We start from the raw sequence: 24,223 nt of genomic DNA, 5'->3' as shown, positions 1-24,223 counted from the left end.
TTGGTAAACACCACTGCTGTAATAGTTTTTATAAAGAAGCTATGTTATATTTCTAAAAGACACAATAGCTTAGATCCTTTGCCAGTGTGGAGTCCTGGTGGCCACAGTTGTAGCTATACTGACATCTGTCTGGATGTGACTAGCTTGTTACCTATGCTACTTCTAGAGTGACTATATTTGGGAAATTCAGGGAAGCAAGGAATACAGCGGAATGAGTTGCAAAAACAGAGGAGCAAAGTCTAGTGAAAAAAGGCAATGAGCAGCAGCTTCATAGTTAGCAAAGCTCATAGTGAGTATTCCTGTGGGTTTGTTTGGTTATTTTTTTAAGTTTCAGGTTTATCATACCACTTAAAAAAACTACCCAGTTCAAGCCTTTCAGAATATTGTTAGAGATTCCCTGGTGGCCTAGGAAGGCAGCATTGCATTGCAGCTGGTTAACATTTCAAAATAACCTCAAAGGCTATGAGAGCACGAGGCCTCTCTAGTGAAACGAAATCACAGATTATGTGAACTGCCAGCAACTATTTATGCCTTCTGCCTTGAACACTATTGTATGGTATGTATCTCGTAGGCACACATGGAAAAAGGTTGCTATTTAGAATTTGCAGCCTAGCTAGAACACATGGTTGGGCACAGTTGTTGGGATGTAGCTAAAAACTGTAAATATCAATAATAAAATTTTTAATGTATAGCAACAGCATCCGTAGTTTTTACAGTTTTATTTTGCATCTAAAGCTCCCAGCTAAGGTACAGATAAAGTTAATAGGCCCATCTGACACATGCACAGTCCTCCATGATAGAGTGAGTGCTCTGCAACCAATAGAGTAGTAGCTTCTGGAAAAGTAAATAATGACTTTCTTAACTGCAGCTTGTTAATGTGCAATCAAGAGTTTGATCAGACAAAAGGTGTTATAAAACTGCAGGTGCAAATAGATCTAGGGTTTCTTGTAGATGGAACTGTGTACTGTTATTTTTTTCAGTGGTAGTTTTTCTCCTTCTTTCCAAGTTTTAAATAGTTACAACAACCCAAACGAGTGTTTGAGAATCTGCTGCATATTTCAGATTTCAGCAATCACCAATCAGAACATGCTATGTTGATCCTTCTGCTCAGATCTGTTTAATGTGGTAGCAGATAGGAAGCTGAGAAATTAACTGTTGGGAGAAGACTTCTAAAGGCAAAATCACAGCAGAAGGAGCTCTAAAACAAGTTCGCATTGAAAGAACTATGTATGTTAGACAGTAAAATAGCTAAAATACCTTGCTTAATCTCTTGTGGACTTGCTGTTACTGTGATACAGTAGTCCAGTCAAAGACTTGAAATCATAGTGTTAAACACATGGTATGTTGAGTTCTTTTGTGGAATGTTGCAGCCAAAAGTTACCTCTAGTCTAATTTAAGGCTTTATTTAGAGGGTGTTTAGAACATGATTTATATTGCATTGTGTTAGTGTAGTCACCTCCCAGTTTATCATCATTTAGACAAATACAAAACCAGCAGTGGAGATATATAAAAATAACACGTTTCTGCCTATGAGAACACCTTGTGCCTTGAATTACTGTTCCTCCCCACGTAAATATAAATGACTGACACACCTCTCATAGGATTTTGCCAAGTTCAGCCTGATCTGAAATAAAGTGTAGAATCTGATATGAAGGGAAATACAGTTAATGGAATTTTTGACACTGAGATGCAGGAGAACAGGGTTCTGGGAGTGTGTAGACCAGAGAACTGCTTGTTAGGAACTGGATATAGAAGATATATCGTAGTCCAGGAATTTTTATATTACTCTTTTGGTATTTATATACTTGGAAGATCTATTCAAAAGTGGTGAACCACTGCTTTGTTTTCAGTGAATGATGATCTAAGTGTATTTCAGAGAGAATATGTAGAATGTCCTCCTGAAAACTGATGAGGAGAATGCTTTGAAAGCCTTAGGGAGCAGATGTGTAATTTCCATTGAACTTTGTTATATGCAAGGCCAAAAGGAGTAATGTAGGGGGAGAGATATCCAGGCTGTTCTCAGGGCCTTGGACTAACAGAGCAAGTTGTGAACCCAAAATACAAGAACCTACTTTTCCCTTGTAGGTGAAAAACCCTTTCTGTGTGAGGCACAGGGATGTGGTCGCTCCTTTGCTGAATACTCCAGCCTTCGGAAACATTTGGTTGTGCACTCAGGTAAGAGTCTTCACCTGACATTCTTTATGTTTTGTATGACTTACTTGGTTTATTTCAGAAAAAAGATCCTGGTTTCTGCAGGCCATAATGTTTCACAACTTCATTTGAGGTGCGTGTACTGTTTGTTTCTGTTGTTTCTGCGTATTCGATTTATGTTTCTAAATTCAAATTACATTTCAAAAACTAATAAAAAAATTTCTAAAATGTCATGCGAATCTTTCATAGCTGTCATTTTCTTATTTAAGAGAGAATCTAGCACCTCTATATATTAATCAAAGCCATTAAAATACAAAATCATGCATATGTAGGATTTTGTTTTTTAATACAAATACATGTAATTGAAAAAAGCATTAGATGCATTTCACAAGTGTTTCAAAGCCTTCTGTTTCGATCAAACTGTCTTAAATACCATTAACACATGATGAATATGGCTTGGGGAAGGGAACTTCATTGGGGTCATAACTTTTGGGATTGCCCGAGTTCTCCACACTTTCTTTCCTGTCTCCTTGGCTTCCATGCTAGTGAGGTCATGTGTATGGACAGCATGCTTGTATTGTGAAAACAATTGTCTGCTCCATAAAATGGAAGTCCTTTCACACTGACAAGTCACCATCAGTGACTTGTAATGTAAAACAAATGCTGCAGGTTGTGTGGTGGCAGGAGATAGCTTCCTTGCCTCTGCTTCCTTGCTTTTGGTCATTTTGTTCTAGGTATGGGACATGAAATACAGAATTCAAATAACTTGTTCCCTCTCATAAATCAGACTTGGAAGATTTTATGTTACTCTTCAGACTTGAGATTTCTAACAGCTGGCAACACTGATACCTTAAACTCTTCTATTCTGGAAGCTTATTGCTCTCCAGGAAATAGTAATATTTCTCACTTCTTTTTTCATTGATTAATTCAATTAACACCAGTGGTGTCAACAGCCATTTCAAAAGTGGTACTTATTATTGGTTTCTTGGTTAATGAGGCCTTTATCCCCAGTTTGATAATTCTTGGGATGTTTTTCCCTCTTCTACTCCAAGGAGTGAAACCCCATCAGTGCCAAATTTGTGGGAAGACGTTTTCCCAGAGTGGCAGCAGAAATGTGCATATGAGGAAACACCATGCCCGAATTGGAACAGCTGGCAGCAGAGAGCGAGAACAGCCAGGTAAGGAAGGGAGAGGATGCTCTGCAGAGCAGAAATGCAGGAAAGAATTAATAGATGGTCAAAGAGAAGGGAAGATGTTTGTCCTGAATGTGTGAGACCAGAAGTTGGTAAGGAATAAAAGACTATTTCTCTTGGAGATGAGGATGGGTTGCTCGATGTCTCTTTTTCTAGGGTAAAAGACAAAGGTGTACTTCTCTATTGTGGTAAAGGGACAGATAGGTTTATTGTTTTCAAAATTAACATGAATATGGTATCTTTTTTTTTTGCATGGAGTTTGTGCCCTTTGTTATGCATTTGTGTTGTAAGCAGTGTGGTTTTTTATGCAATGTAAATTATTTAAAGAGAAAGACAAGCCTGCATGAGATCAAAACAACAAACAGAGGAGCTGCCATTCATTGGAGCACCAGATAACCAAAGAGTAGGAATGGATAAAGTAGATATCTAGAGAAGAAATCTATGTGACTTGGAGGAAGGGCAGGATTGTGTCAGGTACTGCAGTATCATTACACCATGTGAATTTTTTTTCACCCTTTTTTTTTATTTCACAAGAATCACTGATGGGCAGCAGTTTGCTAGAAGAATCTGCAGTGCATGGTAAGAATCTCATCTCCATGAACTCTCAGCCCAGCCTTGGTGTTGAGTCTCTGCACTTGCCAGACACCGAATCTATTATTGGAGTAGAGGAGGGTGAGACCAGCTGCTCTTTTTTCCGCCCTCTTATATGTGGTGACTGATGTGGGATCAATCATTCCTCCTAGAGGCTCACCATGTTGCAGTGGGATGAGTGAACGTTGCTTTTACTGCGCACAGAGCGGGTGGGTAGATGGAGAATGAATCATAAAACTGGAGTTGGAGAAGACTGGCGGACCAAGTTTTTCTCTTGCAGAGCTTAAAAGGTGAAGTCTGCTGCTTAGGTGTCATTTAGCCCATGTTGTGGAACGCCATTTCAAAACTGCTTATGCAGTCCATCCTCCTAAAGCCTAATGCATTTGTTTTGCTGGAGCACCAAGGAGCCCCAGTGAAGGACCAGGACCTCATTGTGCTAGGCACTTTGCAAACATGCAGTATCTTGAGGAACAGGCCTTCCTTCCATCCTTTACCTTCAGAGACTATATTCTAATACATCTCACTGTCAGGAGCTGACTTACTATCTGAAATAAATGTAATACTTGGTATCATTTAATTATATTTGCTGTGTTCTTTTCCTGTCAAAATTTGATTGCTATGTCTAGCTCTTTAAATGATTCTACCATGTAGATGTTTTGAATTTTTGTTACACTTGGTTCAGAACAAGCATAACTAAGAATGTAGGGTTTTGCTAAGATACTGTGAACCTATAGTGGCTTCTATGTGAAGAGGAGGCTTTGAGTTTAGGTTGCTCCCTAGCTTAATGTAAAGGCAGTGTGGCTGTCATTAAAGGTGCAACTTGGAGGTTCTTGCAGAAGCTCCATCAGGTACCTGGGAATCAGGATCTGATGTCGTTTGGCTACCATCTCATCAGTTGATGGGAGATGCTCTAGTGAGGTGTCTTCTTTACTGCTGTATTTTTATGAGTCAGCTGAACAGGCTATAATTCTTTTAACTAAAAAATCACCAAATATTTTCATAAAATGCAAAAATCCAGAGCAAAAGTGGATTTAAAAAAAAAATTCTGTATAATTTTTGAGATATAGTAAGAGATTACAAATCCCTTTTTGGATTACAGAAATGTAATCCTACTTTCAGAACAACACTTCATTTGTCAAGAAAGGTGCTAATGAGTTTCAGTTACTCAGTTTGATGCTTTTCTTTTCATTATAATTTCAGCAATTCCTCTTTATGAACCAATATTAAGACTTGGATTTATCTATTACTGTGTAAGGCACATTGCCTTAGTATTTGTTAAAGCAGTAACATCATATGTTATTGTTAAGTTAAGCCTTTGTTCCTCCTTTCTTAAGGGTTTTCTTTACACTTCACATACTTAGAAATGTCTTTTTCCAGAATCATTAAGTAGTCATATGGAAATTAGCAACCAATTTTAGTAAATACCCATTAAAACGTATACATTAAAGGTTATGTCTTGGTGCTCCAGATACAGCTGTACAAGCCAGAGGGCCTTAGACCACAGACTTAGAGCATGGAAGAAATCTTCTCTCCTTCCTCTTTCTATGTGGCAGGACATGGTGACAATATGATTACATCACTGCTTTTTCAGGCAATACAGGAGAAAGAACAGCCTTTGTGGGTCCTACACCATTTAAGTCTATGTAGAAACTGGTACACTCCCAACAGCCTTCCCTGAGCTCCCAGGTGCCTGAGCCTCTTGTCAGTGAAGGAAGGATATCCAACCCAACAGGAATTTCTATAGTGAATGGCTGCATTTCAGTCTTTGACACAGAACTTGGCAGATGTATTGTGTGGAAAGCTCTTCAACTGAAAAATGAGGACAAAAAGAAAAATACAAGCCTGAACTTAGATTATTTTGAGATTCTTTGGACTGCTGCAAGCCAAGGCATCCAGCTGTGTATCAGCATGAATTGATCTCCATGGACATGTTAATACAGCAGCCATAATGCAGGGACATAAATTCTTGGATCTGGTGCTTTGTTATGACAAAAAAATGTCATTATCTCAGTTTTGTATCTTTATCTAATGTGGTAGCTCATACAGATACAGTATTTCTGATTTGATTATGAGGTATTGTTGTAAGGAGAAATGGATTGAGGTAACAAAGATGAAAAGAGACCCAGCTTCCATTTTAAAAGTGTGGAAAAGAAGATTGTTAAAGAAATAGGACAATGCAGGAACACTGACAGCCATTTAAAAAAATTTAATCTCAAAGTGCTTCAACAGCATAATTCATTCCAGGTGGTGTTTGTATTTTTACTGTAAAGTGAAGGAAGACCACTGATGTATGAACTCTACCATTCAAGATACCCCAGGCATTTCAGTGCAACATGCTGACAGGTAATACTTAAATCTTCCACCAAAGTCCATCTTTGGTAAGATGTTAAAACAGTTCCTAATAATGAAATCTAGGAGACATTTTAATATAGAAAGACTATTACTTCTTCCTAACAGGAGAAACAAGCAGAACTAGTAATGAGCAAATGAACAGCTAACACCAGAGAAGGAATTCTCTGGATCCTTTCCCAAAGTATGTAAAATACAGCTGTTTTTTAAAAAACAAAACAAACAAGCAAACAAACAAAAGCTTCTTTAAAAGCATTCTGCAACATTTATGTGTAAACTGAGGTTTAGCACACTTAAAGGCATTCTCCCTTTTCTGTGTGCTTCTGGGGCTTGAACACAAGGAGTTGACACTAGAGGATGACACTCTTCAATCTTTCATGTCTACTTTTATCCAAAGATAGTGCTTCAACCTTTTAACTTGTTTTCTTGCCTGTTAAAGACTGGGAAATGGCACACACAAAGAACATTTGTGAAGACAAAGGGAGATTGCAGGGTTTGCTGGGTTGGACAAGACATTCTCCAAATAACAAGTGGTGTTTTTTTCCTTTACTAACTTCACTTACCCCAGAGCAATTCTTAGGTTTCAGCCTCGGCTGAAAAGTTCCTGAGGATTAACCTGGAGAATCTCAAAAAAATCAAGATAAGACTGATGGATCCTTCTGCTAGATCTCATGTTGTGGTTTCCTTTCTGCTCTGTTCCTCTTGAGGTTCTCCTTTCTGTACAGTACAGTCATCCTTTTCACCCTGAGGCTTGGGCACTCTGTAGAAATAGTGGTTGTCTAATAGTGGAAATGTTTTGTAGTGCTTATTTGTTGCTTTGCCCCGTGCATATGAAATAGAGATAAGATAGATATGATAAGATAGAGAAGCTGCCATGCTTAATAAGAGGAGTGAATTTGTTGATTTAATTTTACCTGCACTAGGTGATATAAACTGGAAAACTGTCAAAACAAGGAAAATATTTCTACTTAAAGGCAAAAGAGCTGTATTGCATTGTTTATATTACCTGTGAATGTCAGATTCTTCTTCCAGCAAGTCACTGGCATCCTTCCCTTTTCTCCTTACAAATTCTTCACTTAGCCCAACCTGCTGTAGAGTTTGTCTGTAGCGACGCTCTGCTCCTTGACGAGCATCATGCTATGAAATTGAAACTTAAACAGTAAGCACATAAAACTGGGGCTTCCCCATAATGGTCAAGTTGCTTTAAAGCTCATATCTAACACTCCTAACAAGAGAAAAAGAAGACAGCAAAGTCCCTGTCCAGAATTTTTGTTATCTGTACAGTACAAGGCCAAAACTGAATGCTAGGAGAATGTCTTACATCTCTCAAAGCCAGAGCTCACCCTTTCCTGCTTCTGTTCTTTTTTTCTTCTTCTTCCTGCCTCTACAGCATTCCAGTCTTAACAGACAAGCATGCTTGTCTCTCGAGTCCTGACTCTGACTCTCAGATCAGGAATATGTGCAAAAAAAGGGTTGTCAGAAATTCTGGAAGCATGTTTGCTTTTAAATTGTAAGCACTAAGCTCAGTGATGTTTAATAAACAGAGAGCACCTGTGATACAGCTTCACATCAGCTAATCTTCAAGAAACTGAAAACCAAGCATCGTGGATCCTATATCCCCACTGCCTCCCCATAAACATTGCAAATCAATGTAGTCTGAGATTACTGTTTTCCAGAAGGACTGGCCAGCTTCTAAAGATTAAGGTGTTCTATATGGAAGGATAGAATTCTTGTCTCAGCAGAAGTGAGCGCTACCAATACTGGTGAATTCTTACCAAAGAATAGGCAAATAGAAACATTACCAGTATTTCTCAAATAAATGTGTTCTCTTCCTCCATTCATCACTCATAAAGTCTGACCCAGAAAGGTCCCTTCTATTTTCTTAAATTAGCATATTGTCAATGTATTCTCACTATGTCTAACCAGATATCATCCCTGCAAGGAGACAGAACTGAAAGAGAAAACTCAGGCAAAAAGATACCTTATAAAGTTGGTATCTACATTTCAAGTGCAATATAGGTTTGCAGATGGTACTGCATGATGGATGAGCTGTTCTGAGTGCAACCCCAGACAGCAGAGCTTGGAGATACAAGTGACTTAACTGTCATTAATTTTTTAGTAGCACCAGAGGTACAAAGAAAAAGCGCTCAACTGGAGAAGGTTTTAAGAAAAAAAGTTTGTAATTTCTAGATTGCAAGTTATGGCATTCAGATGCAGAATAGGTATTTATATAAATTTCTGGTGTGATATAGTCTTAATTTTGACTTGTAGTCAAGAGACTATACAAGAATTTGTATCTTCTTATCTGTGAATTACTTGAGACTAGTTTTCCTAATGCCTGTCTTAAATGAAAGGCAATATATCCTGTTACCCAGAAACACTCTGGAACTTTGACCAGTTACCTTGGTGACCTGTTCAAAGAGGTATGGTCTGTTTTTGACTCGCAGCTGCATTTCTTCCAGCTCCTTTCTGTATTCCTTTTCTCTCTCTTTCATATTTTGCCTGAAATTGAAAAGTTCCCTGTAATACAGGTATCCTCCAACCATAGCTCATCAGGAACAAGGAATACTTGGTAACTGTTACAGGTCTGGTGTCCTGGTTTGGGCCAGGATTAAGATAATGTTCTGTCTTGTACTTTTGCTTTCAGCTAAGTCTCTTGTAAGTAGCTGCATTTGCTGAAATTAACAGCAAGTTTCTCAGTGTCTGTTTCTAGGACTGATAACCCTCAATGTTTATAGTTGCTGTTACAGAATGGTGTGCATAGCCAAGGCCACTACTCAGTTCTAAGGAACATTTTGCCCTTTGGAAGGAGAAAAGGAGTAAAGAGGTCACACCTGCAGCCCTCTTTTAGGGAGGAACAGACAAGATAAATGACCAAAATTGACCAGAGTATTCCATCCCATACATATCATACTCAGTATAAATTTGAGGGACCATGAGGGTCAAACCCCTTCCTTCCTTCCCTTCCTCCTCTTCTTCACCTGAGCTGTTCACTTCAACATCCTGGGAGGATTCTGTCCATTTGTCTCCCTGTGCTCCTGATCCATGCCAGCCTGAATCTGTGTGTTCTGCCTCCAGCTCCCGACTGATGCTGACTCCAGGAGTCCAGGCTGGACTTTCCCAGGGCTGCCCTGCAGCCTCGGTGGTGATGTGAGCATTACTGGGGGGAGGAATGCAGTATGGATTTCCTGTATGTTTGTATATATTTAGTAATTTTTCCTTTTTATCATTACTGTTTCATTAAAGCTGTGTAGTTTAGTTTCCAACCCATAAGTCTCCCTCCCTTATTCTCTCTCCTTTCTTTATCAGGGAGGGGAGGGGGATTAATAGAGAGCATCTGTTATTTGTTTTAATTGCAGGGCCAGTGTTAAACTGTGACATCTGGTAATTCTCTTGATACTCAATGCTGGGCAAAAAAACCCTATTGCTGGCGAGTTAGCAAAGCTTTACTACTAGCATGTAAGCAGAGAACTAGTGTTCACATTTTGTAGAAAACATTGTCTTTGGTATGCTTTACCAAATTATGCATTTGCAATTATGCAAATTATGCCAAATTGGCTTGTTTGTACAAATTAGTTTCTACACGTTATTCTAAAGAAAATTTCTCTGTATGGAAAGAGTAGCGTGAAATTGTCAAAAACCTGCACGAATATGGAATGAGTATGACAGCCAAAAAAAGCTATGCTGGGGATGCTTTTAGACCCAGTTCTTCCTAAAGAATTACCCAGTTAGAAGAGCAAACAGTTATTTCTGTGTGGAACAGGATACTGACCAGTTCTGTTTCAGCTTCTCCTTGTGTGTCTCCTCCAGACTTTTATGTGGATCCAAGGCTTTTGCTCGACTGTTCACTGACCTTTGGATAGCTTGACATTTCTTTTTCTGTTTCTCTAGCCAATAAATTCCTTCTTTGGTCCCTTCTTTTTTGTTATCTAGGGAGCATCTATATAGGAAAAATGTTTGTAATGAGATCACTTAAGATGGCCAAACCATATACAACTGGAGAGTTTCACTTCTGTAGCCTTCTACAGAGAAAAACAAAATTTCAAGGCTTACAAGTGTACAGCCCCCAAATCAACTGGGAGGCAGTGCAAGAATTAACAAAGAAAGAAGACAAACATTTAGGAAAAATATTACTGATGTGATGAGGGAAAACACTGACTTTTTTTTCATCCAGTTTGGCCATTAGTTGGTGTATGGTCTTGTAGACAAACCTTTCTACTTACCTAATTGCACATTCCCTTTTTCTAGTGGCATCAGTAATATGCACTGGAAGGGTGTTGGGAGAGAGAGATGAGAGTCCAGTCAGAGAATGACTTCGTTGCACTGAGACCTTGGAAAGTTGCTGAGAATCCTGAAAAAAATGGGAATTCATTCAGTGTATTTGTTCACAATACAGAAATCTCCTCTCTTCATCTACTTGAAAAGAACAGTTGGGGTATGTGGGCAATGCACTCATTCTCTCTTCCATCAGTAGGGATTTGCATGGGAAGAGGCTGAGGGGAAGGAGAGATGATCAGGAATATGGAAGGCAGGCTGAGTCTTAGCTGTCACAGTTCATCTCTTTGTGTAGAATCTTGTTCTCTGGTTTGTCCTAGAATTCTGCAGTACTCCCTAGACAAGAGTAGAGGTCACAAGGACATGAACCATATGTAAGTAAATGCTATAAATGTAGTAAGGTGCCAGCTTGATCAGAGAAAGCAGTACCACAGAAATATCCACTCATCTCACCTTTATCTTTTCATTAGCCTGCCTCTGCCTGCCACAGAGGTTGGAGGTTCTCAGCTTGAATGGCTTATTACGAGTTGCTTCTTTGATTTCTTGTTTCTTTACTGCTTCCCTTTGAAATGCCCAGTAAAGTCCTTCAAAATCTGGTATTGTTGGATTAATCCTTGGTTTGAAGCTGAAACTTTTGTCCTGCAAGAAGCCAAGTCTTTCCTGCTTAGTTTTAGTGGCAGTTCGGGACTGAGGCTCACTCTGACAGTTGCTGGTATCTATGGGAGCTACGGAGTTCTCAAGCAAATCCTTGGCTCTCATGCGAATGCGGATTTCTCTGTAGAGTTCAGCTTCTAATGAATCAAAAGCAAAGCAATGAGAACGATAAGTGACATAAAAGGCTGTGAAATTGCCACTGCACAACTGTAAACTTTTCTTTATGATGGCTTGTACACATATTGGAGAGATGAGGTGTCACATTCTCTTTCCCCACTTCCTAGCCTCTCCTCTGCCTCCCAGGAAAAAAAAATTCAGATACCAGAAAAATCATGGTAGTGTTTCTTACTTAAGCATTTGTCTCTAGATGTCTCTTTCTCTTTTCAGACTGTTACTGGATAGGCCTTTGCCACCTATTCCCAGTCTTAGGGGTATCAGGGAACTTGTGCCCTTTGTCTTGCACATATGTTAACCAAGGTTCTATTTTTCATATGGGACTTTGTCATTCTGTTGATTGTGTGACCCAAATGGGTTGTTCAAATAGACTTATAACCTACTATGGCTTTTCTATGCAATATCCAGCACTGTTCATCTATATTGGAAAAGATTTTAAAGGAGCTTTTGGATTTCAAGTAAGGAGGGCATGGATTATGTCTTGTGACTTCTGTGACAAACTTTCCATAGAAAGAATGTTCAGGGTAGAGCATCAAACTTAGAAGATACTGCTGCTTGCAAAATAAGACTTTAAAACAAAGTCCACTTAAAAGTTTGCATTGACTGAGGTATGAAATGTTCATTCCTCCTCCCTTCTTGTAGCCAGATAGGAAGAGACTAGCAGGTTGTTCTTTGCTTTCACCTTTTTGGTCTATTTAGTTTTGTACACGACCACAGAATGTTTTCTGATGAAAACTGAACTGGTATAGGCTCAAGAAGAAATCAGTGTGAAACGGTCAAAAAAAAAAAAGGTGTGAGAAAAGCAATGAGGATTATTTAAGGGCTGGTTTAGTTCCTCTATTCAAGTGTGAAGTCAGTGTTGCTTACTTCAAACTTTAAAGTGTGAGGGATTAAGCTGAAAGAAAGAGAGCATCAGGAGAATTTCCTAAGCTGTCCCGCTCACTGGAGTGGTCCTGGCATCCACCTTCCTGTTTTAACATTTCATAAGAAGGTGGAGAGGGAAGGTAAATGAAAACATCAGAGACTGGCAGGAGAGACTGGACTACTACACAAGCACTTAGAACCAAACTAATTGCCTGGTTTGGGCTCAGATATTTTTCTCCTAGAGGTCCTGTGCAGCACAGATAACCAGGGTGGGAGTAGAATTGTCAGTTTCAAGATACATGAAACTTGGACACTTCTGGCACTACATCTATTGTCATGTTTGTGCCATAAATCACCTAAGTCCCTTTAGCAAAACCAAGGGGATGGAATCTACTGTAGGGAAGGATTCCCAAACTCATGATTTGCAGCAAAAGGGGTATGGAAATCTGTTCAAAGAGCTCAGTGTACTCGTGTGTGCTGGGGAGCACTACAGAACTGCTGCTGATGATTCCAATATCAGACAAAATTTAGGACACTCTACTGCAAGAGTACCTAGATGAAAGGTGACCAGTGATACACAGGAGAATAGATAACACCAGGGGATGCAGTGACACTGGCTTTATACTCCAAGTCATGCCTTATGGGCAATGATCTTGCCTTCCAGCATGAAGACAGCAAGGGACCCACAGGGAGTTATTTTTACAGTAAGAGCCCTGGCATTTTACCTTTGAGTTTATCTCCAAGAAGTGGGTAGTAAGTAGATTTAGGAACTTTTTTACTGGCTTGCTTCTGTTTGGAGCTCTTATTTGGGGTTGCTGCTGACAGGAACTTTTGCCTCATAGCTTCTTTCTTCTTCTCCTCCTTCTCAAGGAAACTGAAGGGCCTTTGAGTTGAAAGTAGCAGCTCCTTTCTTTTCTGTGTTGCTATTTGTCTGCGAATCTCATTCTGCTCCATTATTTCCTGATAAAGGGGTAGAAACACATGGGCAGGTACAGGCTGTGCCCGGAATTGTTTCTGACATTCAGCTTCGTCCTGGCTTTGCCTTTTGTCTCTCTGTTTATCTAGTTCAAGAAATATGTATGACTTCATCAACTGGGACTTTTTGCGAGCTTCCCGCAGTGTCATTTCGAAGGGCTGAGGGATGGTGATGGAAGGGATCCAGGGAGATGAAGCACTTTTTGGCCTCAAGCGGGATTTAGGAAACAAGTGAGGTTTTTGCTGATCCCAGGTACTGTCCAAGGTGAGGTCGATCAAAGAACTGGACTGCCTTTTGTTACCAGATGTATGACTAAGACAAAGACATTATGAAGGGGAAATAAGGGAAATTATTTAAAAATATAATTAAGACAAAGACATTGTAGGCTGACCCAGTCGTTACAAGACAGGCCTATGGCTTATCATTCTTGGGCTCCATATTTTGCTTTGCTTCCAAAGTTCATGAGCACACCTTTGCTTCTTTTCCATTTTCCATGTACAAAATGGCAGTTATGCCCACCTAAGTAGGCATAATTACTTTGTAATGCAATTTATTATGCCAGAAGAGCCACAAGTAAACCAGAAACTTCCAAATTCAGTGACATGTAGCCAATAGCTACTCAACTTAAAAGACAAACTCAGAACAGGCAACGAGTCAAACACAGAGATGCACAAATCATATCAAACAGTACCAAACACATAGATTTTTAAAGATAGATGCTGATAGAAGGGCAATTGCAAGGAAACTGCTTTAAGAGGTTCAGCTGGAAACTGTAGCTGACTAGAAGACCATACCATTGATAATAAGAAAAAAACCCCCACGATTATAATGGGTTTCCTTGAAGTAGCAAACTACTCACAGGATGTTTGAGGGTGATTGTGAAACTGAGTAAGGGAAAGGTATAAATGCAGATAAAAGGAGGCTGAAGGTTGATCAGGGTAGACAAGCACAGGAAGATGCAAAAAAGGGGGAATATAGAAGATGCCAATCAGGTGTTCACAGTCTCCTGGTCCATGCACTTGTGTGGTGGTTGCTGTTGTCTGTTCTTCGTAAAACAAATTACTTTCTAAAAGCACATTAGTGTGACCTGCTAACATGAGCTTCAAGCTCGAGTAATGGCACAGAGAGACAAGATGTCTGAGAGCTAGATGCTGGAGAGACCACAGCTCTGAAGAGTGGGTGCTGGACAGAAACACACATGATTTGCTTGCAAATTTTAAGTGTGATTACCTGGTGAGGAGGCGTGGGATGTGTGCTCTTTATGTTTTACATGAATGCTGTTTACATGGGCACCTGTTGGCCTAATCCTCCCATCTATGAACATGCTTGTGGCCAGCATTTTGGTACTATGTACGTCCACCATGGGACTCAGGGCTGGCCTAAAGCAGCGGGAATCCCACATGCCACTCCGCCATCCTTACCAGGTCCCATCCTACCTGAGAACCTCCCACAGCTTCTCACGCAGAAGCTCTGCCTCCCGCCTGAAACCCTCGAGATCTTCATCGTCTTCGGATACCCCGAGGTCACCGTTTAACTTTGCCTGGCACGGTAAGCCGGGTTCTAACAGAGACCGCCGGCCTCCCATCCTCCGGGAAGTGGTGAGAGACGCAGGAGCTGATCCGTGACGGCCTGAGGAGATGCCGTGTCACCTGCAAGATTAAAAAAATCGAAAAGTTATCGTTTCGGGGGTGCGATCCCAACCTCTATGCCCGGCCTCGACGCTCCCGGTAGAGCCGGGAGTATCGAGACCGGGCTACTACCCTCACCTGCAGGCCGCCACCTCGGCCCTCCAATGGCACCTCCTCCCGCCAATCAGCGAAGCCGGCAGCGCTCTAGTCCCGCCTTGTTGGTCCCAAGCAGCCGATCAGACTCCAAGGCGGGACCTCACTCACACCGGTGTTTTGGCAGCGCCCGTCGCCAAGCAGGCCGCGTTGTCATGGTTTCCAGAAGCGACTTCCGTGTCGTAACTTCCGCAGTGATGGCGGCGGTGTGCGGGAGGGGGCTGCTGGCTCCGCTCTGTGGGCGGCTCCGGGCCGGACCGCGGGCTCCGTTCCGGTCTGTGGCCGCCGCCGCGCCGCTGTACGATGTGGTGGTGTCGGGAGGGGGTATGGTCGGGAGCGCCATGGCCGCCGTGCTGGGTAAGGCTTTGTGGCCTTCTAGCCCGCGCCGGGCGGCCTCGCAGGGGGGACCGGCCCTCTGCCCTCAAGGCCGCACAGCCGGTAGTGTTCTGTTCCTGTTGTCCCTGTCGCCGGGGTGTGAGGTTTCGGAGGTTTTCGGACCTCCCGCCCCGTTTTTTGGGAGTTGAGCGAGTGGCGGGCTTTATGTCCCTCTGTCCTCGCTGTCTCACCAGTTCCACGAAAAACTTTAAACTGGGAACGTTCCCAAAACTCTCATGTTTCAGTGTGTGGAGTATCGGGTACTTTTATAGCTCGATCTTAATCCGTGTTGGTGATAGTGTGAGCTAACTATGTAGTTACCGTTTAGGATCTTGATGTTTAAGACCCTGTTGTGCAATTTCCTTATTCCTGCATCCTTTTGTGACAGCACTCTGAGGCTGACTTAAAGCTGTCTGGTCAGCTGCTTGTTACAGTGACCCTTGTCCTATTTATGGACATATTTGCATGTTAATACAGCCTTTGCTTTGAATTTTGGAGATTACTTGTCTTTTTTTCTGTCAGACTTGGTCACCTTTAAATCACTGATGCATAATTTCATCCATAGCTGAAAAAGCTTCTCTGATACTAGGTTTCATTCTCTAACTCTTGTTGTTTCATATGTACCAAGTAAAAATGGATTTGTTCTTGTTGTGTATCACTAGAGATCATGTACTGGCTGTGGTTTTTGTGTGTGTGTGTGTGTTTTTTGTGCTATGCAATAGTGACAGAAGCCTAAAGAAAAGAGTGCAAAGAAGAGCAAAAGAGCAGAGATCCTAAGAAATAAGTTTACATTACAAACCTGTTCTGTTTCTTAAACAAGACCACAGTGGAACTGTGACAGCATAGGGATCTTCTCCATCAGTGTTATCTAAGGATAAAATGCTGGTTTGGGACCTCTTGAGATGAGGTGATGTTATGCATAATCTAGAAAGGATGTTCAGGATACTGCTGTTAGGATTGCTGTAGTAGTACACTCCGCAAGGACACCACTTTTGGTCATGGTACCTTCTGAAACCACAGAGGTCAGATGCAACAAGTGTGGCAAACCTGGCTGTAGTGTGATTTAGTCGTTTCTTGGGTCATCTCTTCATTTTTTTCAGGTATCTTTAACTGCAAGTTAACATCTAGCTTGCCTGTAGTGTTCCATTCTCAGGATATAAGGATAAAGAAAACATTGATATACTTGCTAAGTGTCACAGATCTCCTGCTCTAATAGGTGAATTTATGTTTAAGCTCTGAAAAAGTGTGTTTGCTGTGTGGAGTAAACATTGCAAATTTCACTTGTTAATACTTCAGTAATTAACTTTTATAAGAAAATAGGCACAAATTTCTGCAAAGCTGTAAACTTTGGAAAAAAAGGAAATGTTTAATCCTTTCTTGAATTGCAAAAGAGTTGTCCATCTTAGTAATAGGATTGTAGTCATGTGCTTTAAAATGCAGAAATAAATTTATCTGCCTGGTCAAAGCCTGTATTTTACATGTGTTCTCTTTGTTAAGTTTTGCATCCTATTACAGAAATACATAGGTGCTAATGACACAAAAATAAGAAATGAGACTTTTGGCAGGAGCATTGTAAAAATGCATACATTTGCTTGTTTTAGGGCATAATATCCACTTCCATGATAAGAAGATTGCTTTGCTGGAGGCTGGTCCTCGGAAAGACTACGATCGCATGCCAGACAGTTACAGTAACAGGGTCAGTTCCATCTCCCCAGGGTCAGCAGCTCTCCTAAGCAGTAAGTATGGTTTCTGTTGGTTGCATTTTTAGCAGGTGTTTTAATTTTGCTTAAAAAAAATTCATTCGAGTGTGCACAGCCTTTGTCCTAAACTCAATGTAATTATTTGCCTTTGTCTCTTAGCATTCCATACACTGAATTGCAGTGGTTAAATCAGACTTCTCTTGGTAACAGGGATTTGTTTACTGGTGTCTTGGTCTGATTTGTTATATAAGTATTTGTAATGTTAGGCTAATGAAAGGTTGTAGGGTGCTCTTTACAGCATCTGGAATGTTCTGTTCACAAAATTAGCACATACATAGTGCTCTGTAGTCTGGCAACTCACTTGTCCTGATAAATTTTCATTTTGCAGAGAGATTTGAGCTTTGATTCATCATGAAGAAATAAATGTTCTAAGCAGTGATGGCTATGCATTTCTGAGTCTGTTTTATTACTCAGTGACAGGGCAGTGAGAGCTGACTGCTAAGTCCTGGTGTTTATGGAAATCTCTTGTTTCTTTTCTGCTGTCTTGTGTGAACAGTAAAATAATTATGATTATGGAGCTGTAAAAGTACTGAGGCAGACCTGGGCCTGTCTAGAGATGATGCATGCAGAGCCTGGGCATTGATAGTCAGAGAGGGAGGACAGTAGTGTAGAGTGAGCTTCAGTTTAGTTTGGGTCTCTGTCACATGGCCCTGTATCTCTATATATTTTTGTCCTTTTCCAGGTTTTGGTGCCTGGGATCATGTCTGCAACCTGAGGCTCAAACCATTCCGGCGAATGCAGGTGCCTTACTTAGGGCTGCGAGTATACTGTGTGTTTTTCTACTTTGTATTCTCACAAGTACTAAGATTAACAATAATACAAAAATTTTTTTCTTTGTCAAAGGGCAGATGATGCCCATACAGATGATTCCTGAGCCAGTCTACTCAGAAGTACCTGTCCTCAGAACCTTGATGTTACAGGATAAAAAGTTGATTCCTAGTGGAAGCTTTTGATACTGAGGCATGAGTAGTAGTCATGAAATAAAGGTGTACATTGGTTTGGGCGAGGAGACAGTTTTCTTCAGAGCAGCTTGTATGGTGCTGTGTTTTGGATTTGTGATGGAAGCTGTTGGTAGCACAGGCATGCATCAGCTGTTGCTGAGCAGTGCTTACACAGCACCAAGGCCACCTCTGTGTCCCACACTGCACTGTCAGCGAGCAGTGGGGAAGGGGACAGCCAGGACAGCTGACTGAAACGGACCAGAGGGATATCCCAGATCATATAATGTCCTGCTTAGCATTTAAAAATGGAGAAGGAGGAAAGAGAGGACATTGGGAGTTACAGCATTTCCCTTCCCAGTTAACCATTAATGAACACCTGCCTGCCAACAGAAGTGGTGAACAAATTCCTTGTTTTGCTTTGCTTGCACATGTGGCTTTTGCTTTACCTATTGAACTGCCTTTTTCTCAGCCCATGGGCTTTTTTACTTTTATTCTTGCAATTCTCTTCTCCATCCCACTGGGGGGAGAGTGAGTGAGCAGCTGCATGGTGCTGAAGTGCCTGCTGGGGTAAACCCACAACAAGGTGGTGTGGTAGCTTTGTATGTTACTCATGTAACCTGAAAGTAGGGATAAAAAATTTCATTGCAGTTATTTTTTGAGCTGAAGCTAGATCATTGCATGAAAGGAATTATGTGATGTACTTTAGTAGCTGGGAACAGATGGGAATCCAGGACATTTCCTCTGGTTCTGTATTTCTAGATTGCCACATCCCTTTCCTGTTAAAGATAGATACTTCTGTAGTTCCTGAAAGGAACAGCACTTCTTTAACATGTAGGTTCATATAATGTATTTTTTTCTTTGTAGGTGTGGGATGCTTGTTCAGAAGCCATGATCGTTTTTGAGAAAGATGACTTAGGTGACATGGGTTACATAGTGGAGAATGATGTCATTATGTCTGCTCTCACAAAACAGTTAGATGCAGTAGCAGGTAGTGGACAACTTCTTCGATATTTTATTTCCTGCAGAGAACTTTCAGTTACTTGCTTTCTGTTGTGTGTGCTAAGTTACGAGAGTAATTCTGAGATACAAGTAATTCTGAGACACAGGCAGCTTCTTGAATTGGGGGGGCGGGAGAAACCTGTCTTCCAAAGGCTACACAGCAAGAAAGCAGTTGCATACATAGTTCTCCAGAACATAGTCTCTCCAAAAATAGAATTAATGGAATTAATGAAAAGATTTGTAACTTTCTATTCAGAGCAGGCCTTGCAGTGACAAAGGGTTGGCCAGATCTGTTCTTTCAGGGTGCCTTGGGAATTCTAGGGTCAGCTCTTAGAGTGCCATTAAGGCATGCATGGCCTTCACTGTTGTAGTGATGTTTCCTTTTTTCATGTCTGTGTCATGCTGTGACCATGGTACTTTGTGTTCCCATCAGACCGGGTGGAGGTTTTCTACGGGAGCAGAGCTGTGGGGTATACCTGGCCCCTTTCCTCTCACAGCTGTGACACAAGCCCTTGGGTCCAAATTGAGTTAGCTGATGGACGCAGACTCCAGACCAAACTCCTGGTAACTAAATTTTTTATTTCTGTTGATCAGGCATCATCTCTCACCCAAGTCCTCTCCACTGGATTTGGTTCTGATTCCGTGTGTACTGCTCCACCCACGTGGAGGGCTTGAGTGAGGTGAGTGGCTAAACTCAGAGATAGCGTGGGACTTGGTGCATAAGCTGTTCTGTACCTGATGCAAGAAGACCGTGCTGAATTGGCCAAGAGCAGAGGGGGTCCCCTTTTGTGCTTTTTGGGGAAACTTTTTTTCTGAATAAATAAGAAATGTGTGCATGCAGACTGAGGTTTGTAGACTGGAATATTGGCTTTCTTCAGAGCTGCTGGAAAAGTTACTTTGTATCTCTTTGTTTTGCAGATTGGTGCAGATGGTCATAACTCTGTAGTCCGGAAGGAAGCTGACATTAGGAACATTGAACATTGGTATGACCAGTCAGCTGTGGTGGCAACTCTTCATTTGTCTGAGGTGAAATTCTGCTAACTAACTCTCTTCCATAAGCAGCAGAACAGCGTAAGCAGTTGATCCAGGTCACTAGTTCATCGCTGTCCAATTGCTTCTTTCCACTGCAGGCCACAGACAATAACGTAGCATGGCAGAGGTTTCTTCCCACAGGGCCAATTGCACTTCTTCCAGTAAGATGAATCATGGTGTTTTTGTTGTTTCTTTTTCCCCTATTTTTAGTCTTTTAGTCTGTTCTTTTCTAGTAACCTTATTTCTGTCTGTACTTTTCTGTGTTTGGTTCTGTCTCTTAAGAATTTGTTCATCTGCCCTTAATTTTCAGTTACTGCATTTGTTGTCCCCACCTGCCCTATCATTTTATCCCTGGTATTTTCCACTTGTAGCAACTTGGGCTGGAAGAGTAGTGTGCAGAGGGATGGGTGTGAGGCAGGGCAGTGGGGAAATCTTGGCAAAAATAATTTTTTTTTTTTTTTGATGCTTATCCTTGACATTCTCTCGAACTAGCTGTCTGACACTGCCAGCTCTCTGGTCTGGTCTACGTCTCATGAACATGCATCAGAACTTCTTGCTATGGATGAGGAAAGTTTTGTGGATAGCATCAACTCTGCCTTTGTGAGTATCAGCCTTGTGGCATGTATGAGGCTGACTTTGTTGTAATCACAGGAAATATGGTGGAACCCTACAGCTTAAAGGATAGTCCAGGGAGACGTATATTCTCCTGTTCTTTCCTGTGGAGAGGATTATATAAAAAAGGCACTTAGCAAAGAAAGGACTGAGTTAAATTAGTTCTGAAAGTCAGAGAATTTGAACTAAATTTCCAAAACACAGGAAGGGCAGATTCATCCTAGTTGGAAACTGGTATGTCCTAAACCAATGTAGTTTCTTCTACCGAAAAGTTATGTCCAAGTGCTTAGAATTCAATATTTGATGCCAATTCAGATTTTTTTCAACTGGATTCTTTTATGTCTGTTTGTTTATATTTAAAGATTTGTTTTTTCAGTGGAGCAACGTAAACCACTCTGACTTCATTGATGCTGCTGGAGCCATGTTCCGATCTGCTATTTCACTCCTGAAACCCTCAGGGACTGCAGCCCGTCAGCTGCCCCCAAGTGTTGCTCAAGTAGATCCAGGGAGCCGAGCCATGTTCCCCCTTGGAATGGGGCATGCGACAGAGTATGTCCAAAACCGCCTGGCCCTTATTGGGTAAGGTTCCCAGTGGTAGCTCTCGTGTGAGTGTATGTGGTTAGAAATGGCGTGAGAATAGTGACTCCCAGTCAACAAATTAGATGGTTAGAAATAATTTATAGTTTCAGCTTGACTTTATCCAGGCCCAGTTTGTACCATGTGCTCCTGTGAAAACAAAAGTCCTTTTGTATAAGTAGCTATTTGTCCATTGTGTCTGCTTTCTATGTAAATTGTGAGAAAATTATTTCCCTTTCCTGGTTTGTGTAGTCCAGTAACTGGACTGGACTGGACAGTCCATCCTGGACTGGTACTTCCCCAAACATTGTCACAGCCATTCGGTGTATCACTTTGAGTTTTAAACTCACCTTTCTTGAACACAAATGACAAAGCTTAAAAATTATTCCAGCTGGGATGTCACAGGCTTTTGTACAGTGATCTATAGAAACAGGAAAATACCTCTCGTCTACATTCCAAGGTTGCCTGTGCTTTTTCTCCACCACAGCTGCAGTAGCTGGTGCTTATAGTAGTTCTTGGATGCCGTCTTACACTTCAGATACTTTTCATCTTTCCAATTTGTATGCCACTCTGTGCTTTATAGCTTGACAATGTGCATGATCTTACATTTCATACCCAAACTTCATTTAATTTCTCTTAAGACTCCCTTGTTGATATGTCTGGATTTGCCCTTCATAGGTAAGTCTGCTCATAAAATAACCCAATTTTATTTTTGTTCAATGATATCTCACTTTTCCTTTGTATTCTTTGTTTCTGTCTATATTTGTGAAATGTGTGAGTGATACACCTCCTGTTGTGCTGAGGTCACTGTAAAAACACCAAGGCCTGTCCCACACGTGGTCTGAGAGAGGACTTGGGATAGTCAGCTCTTTCATAATCTTTCCTTTCAGAACTGCTTTTAGTTATCTCCCCTTTGTCTGGCTTCTTACAACTGGAGAGGCAGTTAGGTAGCTCAGTGCAGCATGCAAAGGAGGTACTGGCTAAAGCATGTATGCTGCTGTGAGGTGGTGTTCATTGCAAAGATGTGAGGAGTGCTGCACCAATCCCTTCTGGGCTTGTCAGCCATTATGGCTTTCTTCAAGAAGTAATATCAATTTCTGTCTTTTCTTGCTCCAGGGATGCAGCACACAGAGTCCACCCGCTTGCAGGACAAGGTGTAAACCTGGGCTTTGGTGATATTGCATGTTTAGTTCATCACCTCGGTGCAGCAGCCTTCAATGGGAGTGATCTGGGTAAGGATCCGAGACATGGAAGTGGCAGTGAGATGATGAGTCTTGCAGGCCTTTGAAGCTAACATCAAGACAAGCTTTACTTCTGCTGCAGGCTAAGTGTGCTGCTGTCTTATGCTGGAAAGGCACAACCATGTTTGAAGCAAAACTGGCCTGACACCCACTAACTGTGGAGCAGTTAAAGGTTCCTGGATGCAGTTTCTGTCTCACAAATCTCAAAGCTCCTTTAAAAAATAAATAACATTTCTGTAGGATGGTCATTAAAGAGGTGGTGAGATGAAGACCATTAGCTGATGGGGGGGACTGACATTTATTAAGATGGACCATTCCTCTTTCTGTGTTTTCAGTTGTCTGTGGAGATTGCTATATAGGTACAACTGTTCGAAGCAAAGTTTTATAGGAGCACTCCATTATCTTTTCCAGGCTCCTTAAAACATCTCCTGAAGTTTGAGACAGAACGTCAGAGGCACAATGTCTCCTTAATAGCTGCTATTGATCTGCTAAAGAGGCTTTACTCCACAAGGCTGACTCCCTTGGTGTTGCTGAGGACATGGGGATTACAAGCAACAAATGCTCTGCCTCCTGTCAAGGTAAGAATATCACTTTAGTCAGAGCCATAGGAAGAGTCCAGAACTATTCTTGACACATACACAAGATGTGAAGACTTTTTTTTTTTTTTAAATGTTTTGGGTGAAAAATTCTACTTGTTCAAACTGAGGTTTTGGCCCTGAATGAGCCTGAGGATTTCCTAAGTAACTGAGGGCTCATTAGTAACTGGGTTCTCCTGCAGCATAAAGGAAGGTAAGAATCTAAGTGTATACTCTGTGTCAGTAGTTATAGGTAAGGAGTCATTAGAAATCTTAGGCTTTATTTTGCTATACAATGAAAATATGGAATCTTGAGCTGCATTCCAGAAAGCACTGTGAAAAAACAGCACTGTTACTAGAGGAAGGCATTGGCAAGGAGGTTCAATCTTAAGCACACCTGTCTGCCTAAATTCTGCACTGTCTTGACATAGTTGTGGGATTTTCATGAGGTTCCTTAAGCCACATGCTCTCAAAGCTCCCCAACAACCTAAAATTAGATTCCTGTTTTCTGATTTTGAATATTCCACAAGTCAAGTCACATTCCTATTAAACACAAGAGGCCTGTTGTCTTTGAGTTGAAGAGCAATAAATTCCTAAGGCATAGAAGCTGCCACTGACAAGATGTCTAAAGTAGTTGCACTGGAAAGAGGACTGTGCTGCTGCTTCAGTGCTCAGAATTTTTCTGTTTCTCTGCTCAAAGCGGAAAACTAAACGAGGACTTCTTTCTGAGCTCTGAATCTGTTGGTAACACTTCTGTTTTGTGTTACATGGGAGGGAAAGGAATGCTGCAACTTCTTTAGTTTTCTAGCATAGAGGTACAAGCGCTCTCTGCACTTATCTAGAGATGCTGATGACGAACTGTTGTCCATATAGATAAAAGGAGACTGATTTCTAGAATGTGTCAATTACCAGTTTACTAATTACATGTCTTGTCTTCCCTCCTTTTAGGAGCAAATCATGGCCTTTGCTAGCAAGTGATCTGTTGTCAGTTTGGAACAGCAACTTGCCAGTGAATGCATTGCCCTTATAAAGACTGTGACTGACACGAATCTTTGAACTCTGTTATTTTAATTTAACAATAAATCTGAGAGATTGAGCTGTGTA

The 24,223-nt window shown here is 41.2% G+C and overlaps 3 protein-coding genes across 12 annotated transcripts in view; 2 read left to right on the top strand and 1 right to left on the bottom strand.

Moving 5' to 3' along the window:
• The window catches only part of ZNF410 (zinc finger protein 410), an 18,530-nt gene extending 14,013 nt beyond the window's left edge, over positions 1-4,517 (top strand). For 5 of the 7 annotated variants that reach the window (XM_071746063.1, XM_071746061.1, XM_071746059.1 and 2 more), the window contains 3 exons: positions 2,086-2,175; positions 3,204-3,329; positions 3,879-4,517. In XM_071746063.1, the coding sequence (XP_071602164.1) occupies positions 2,086-2,175; positions 3,204-3,329; positions 3,879-4,063 (401 nt within the window). In that variant the 3' untranslated portion in view covers positions 4,064-4,517. The remainder of the gene's footprint in view (positions 1-2,085; positions 2,176-3,203; positions 3,330-3,878) is intronic. The other 2 variants (XM_071746065.1, XM_071746064.1) reach the window with 1 other exon arrangement.
• Positions 3,847-15,128, bottom strand: FAM161B (FAM161 centrosomal protein B). Of its 4 annotated transcripts, none has more exons than XR_011726312.1 (9): positions 14,664-14,824; positions 12,977-13,539; positions 11,013-11,350; positions 10,508-10,635; positions 10,057-10,224; positions 8,687-8,786; positions 7,291-7,421; positions 6,848-7,044; positions 3,847-5,744 (listed from the first exon to the last, which is right to left on the bottom strand). XR_011726312.1 is itself a non-coding variant. In XM_071746050.1 (9 exons), exons 2-9 carry the CDS (start codon positions 14,810-14,812, stop codon positions 6,954-6,956), a joined length of 1,668 nt encoding a protein of 555 aa, XP_071602151.1. In that variant the 5' UTR covers positions 14,813-14,876; positions 14,994-15,128; the 3' UTR covers positions 6,127-6,953. The 4 variants fall into 4 exon arrangements, 2 of the variants coding, with proteins under 2 accessions (XP_071602152.1, XP_071602151.1); XR_011726311.1 differs by lacking the exon at positions 3,847-5,744 and adding an exon at positions 6,127-6,714; XM_071746050.1 differs by lacking the exon at positions 3,847-5,744 and adding an exon at positions 14,994-15,128 and having other exon boundaries at positions 6,127-7,044; positions 14,664-14,876.
• COQ6 (coenzyme Q6, monooxygenase) lies at positions 14,918-24,223 on the top strand. The gene is made up of 12 exons (XM_071746049.1): positions 14,918-15,365; positions 16,985-17,119; positions 17,826-17,884; positions 18,949-19,072; positions 19,517-19,647; positions 20,002-20,109; positions 20,214-20,276; positions 20,608-20,715; positions 21,104-21,306; positions 22,420-22,535; positions 22,956-23,122; positions 24,068-24,223. Exons 1-12 carry the CDS (start codon positions 14,933-14,935, stop codon positions 24,095-24,097), a joined length of 1,677 nt encoding a protein of 558 aa, XP_071602150.1. The 5' UTR covers positions 14,918-14,932; the 3' UTR covers positions 24,098-24,223.

The sequence above is a fragment of the Heliangelus exortis genome, chromosome 5 (genome assembly GCF_036169615.1).
Source record: "Heliangelus exortis chromosome 5, bHelExo1.hap1, whole genome shotgun sequence".
In the NCBI taxonomy this organism is placed as follows: domain Eukaryota; kingdom Metazoa; phylum Chordata; class Aves; order Apodiformes; family Trochilidae; genus Heliangelus; species Heliangelus exortis.
This window is presented reverse-complemented; position numbering and strand designations above follow the sequence as displayed.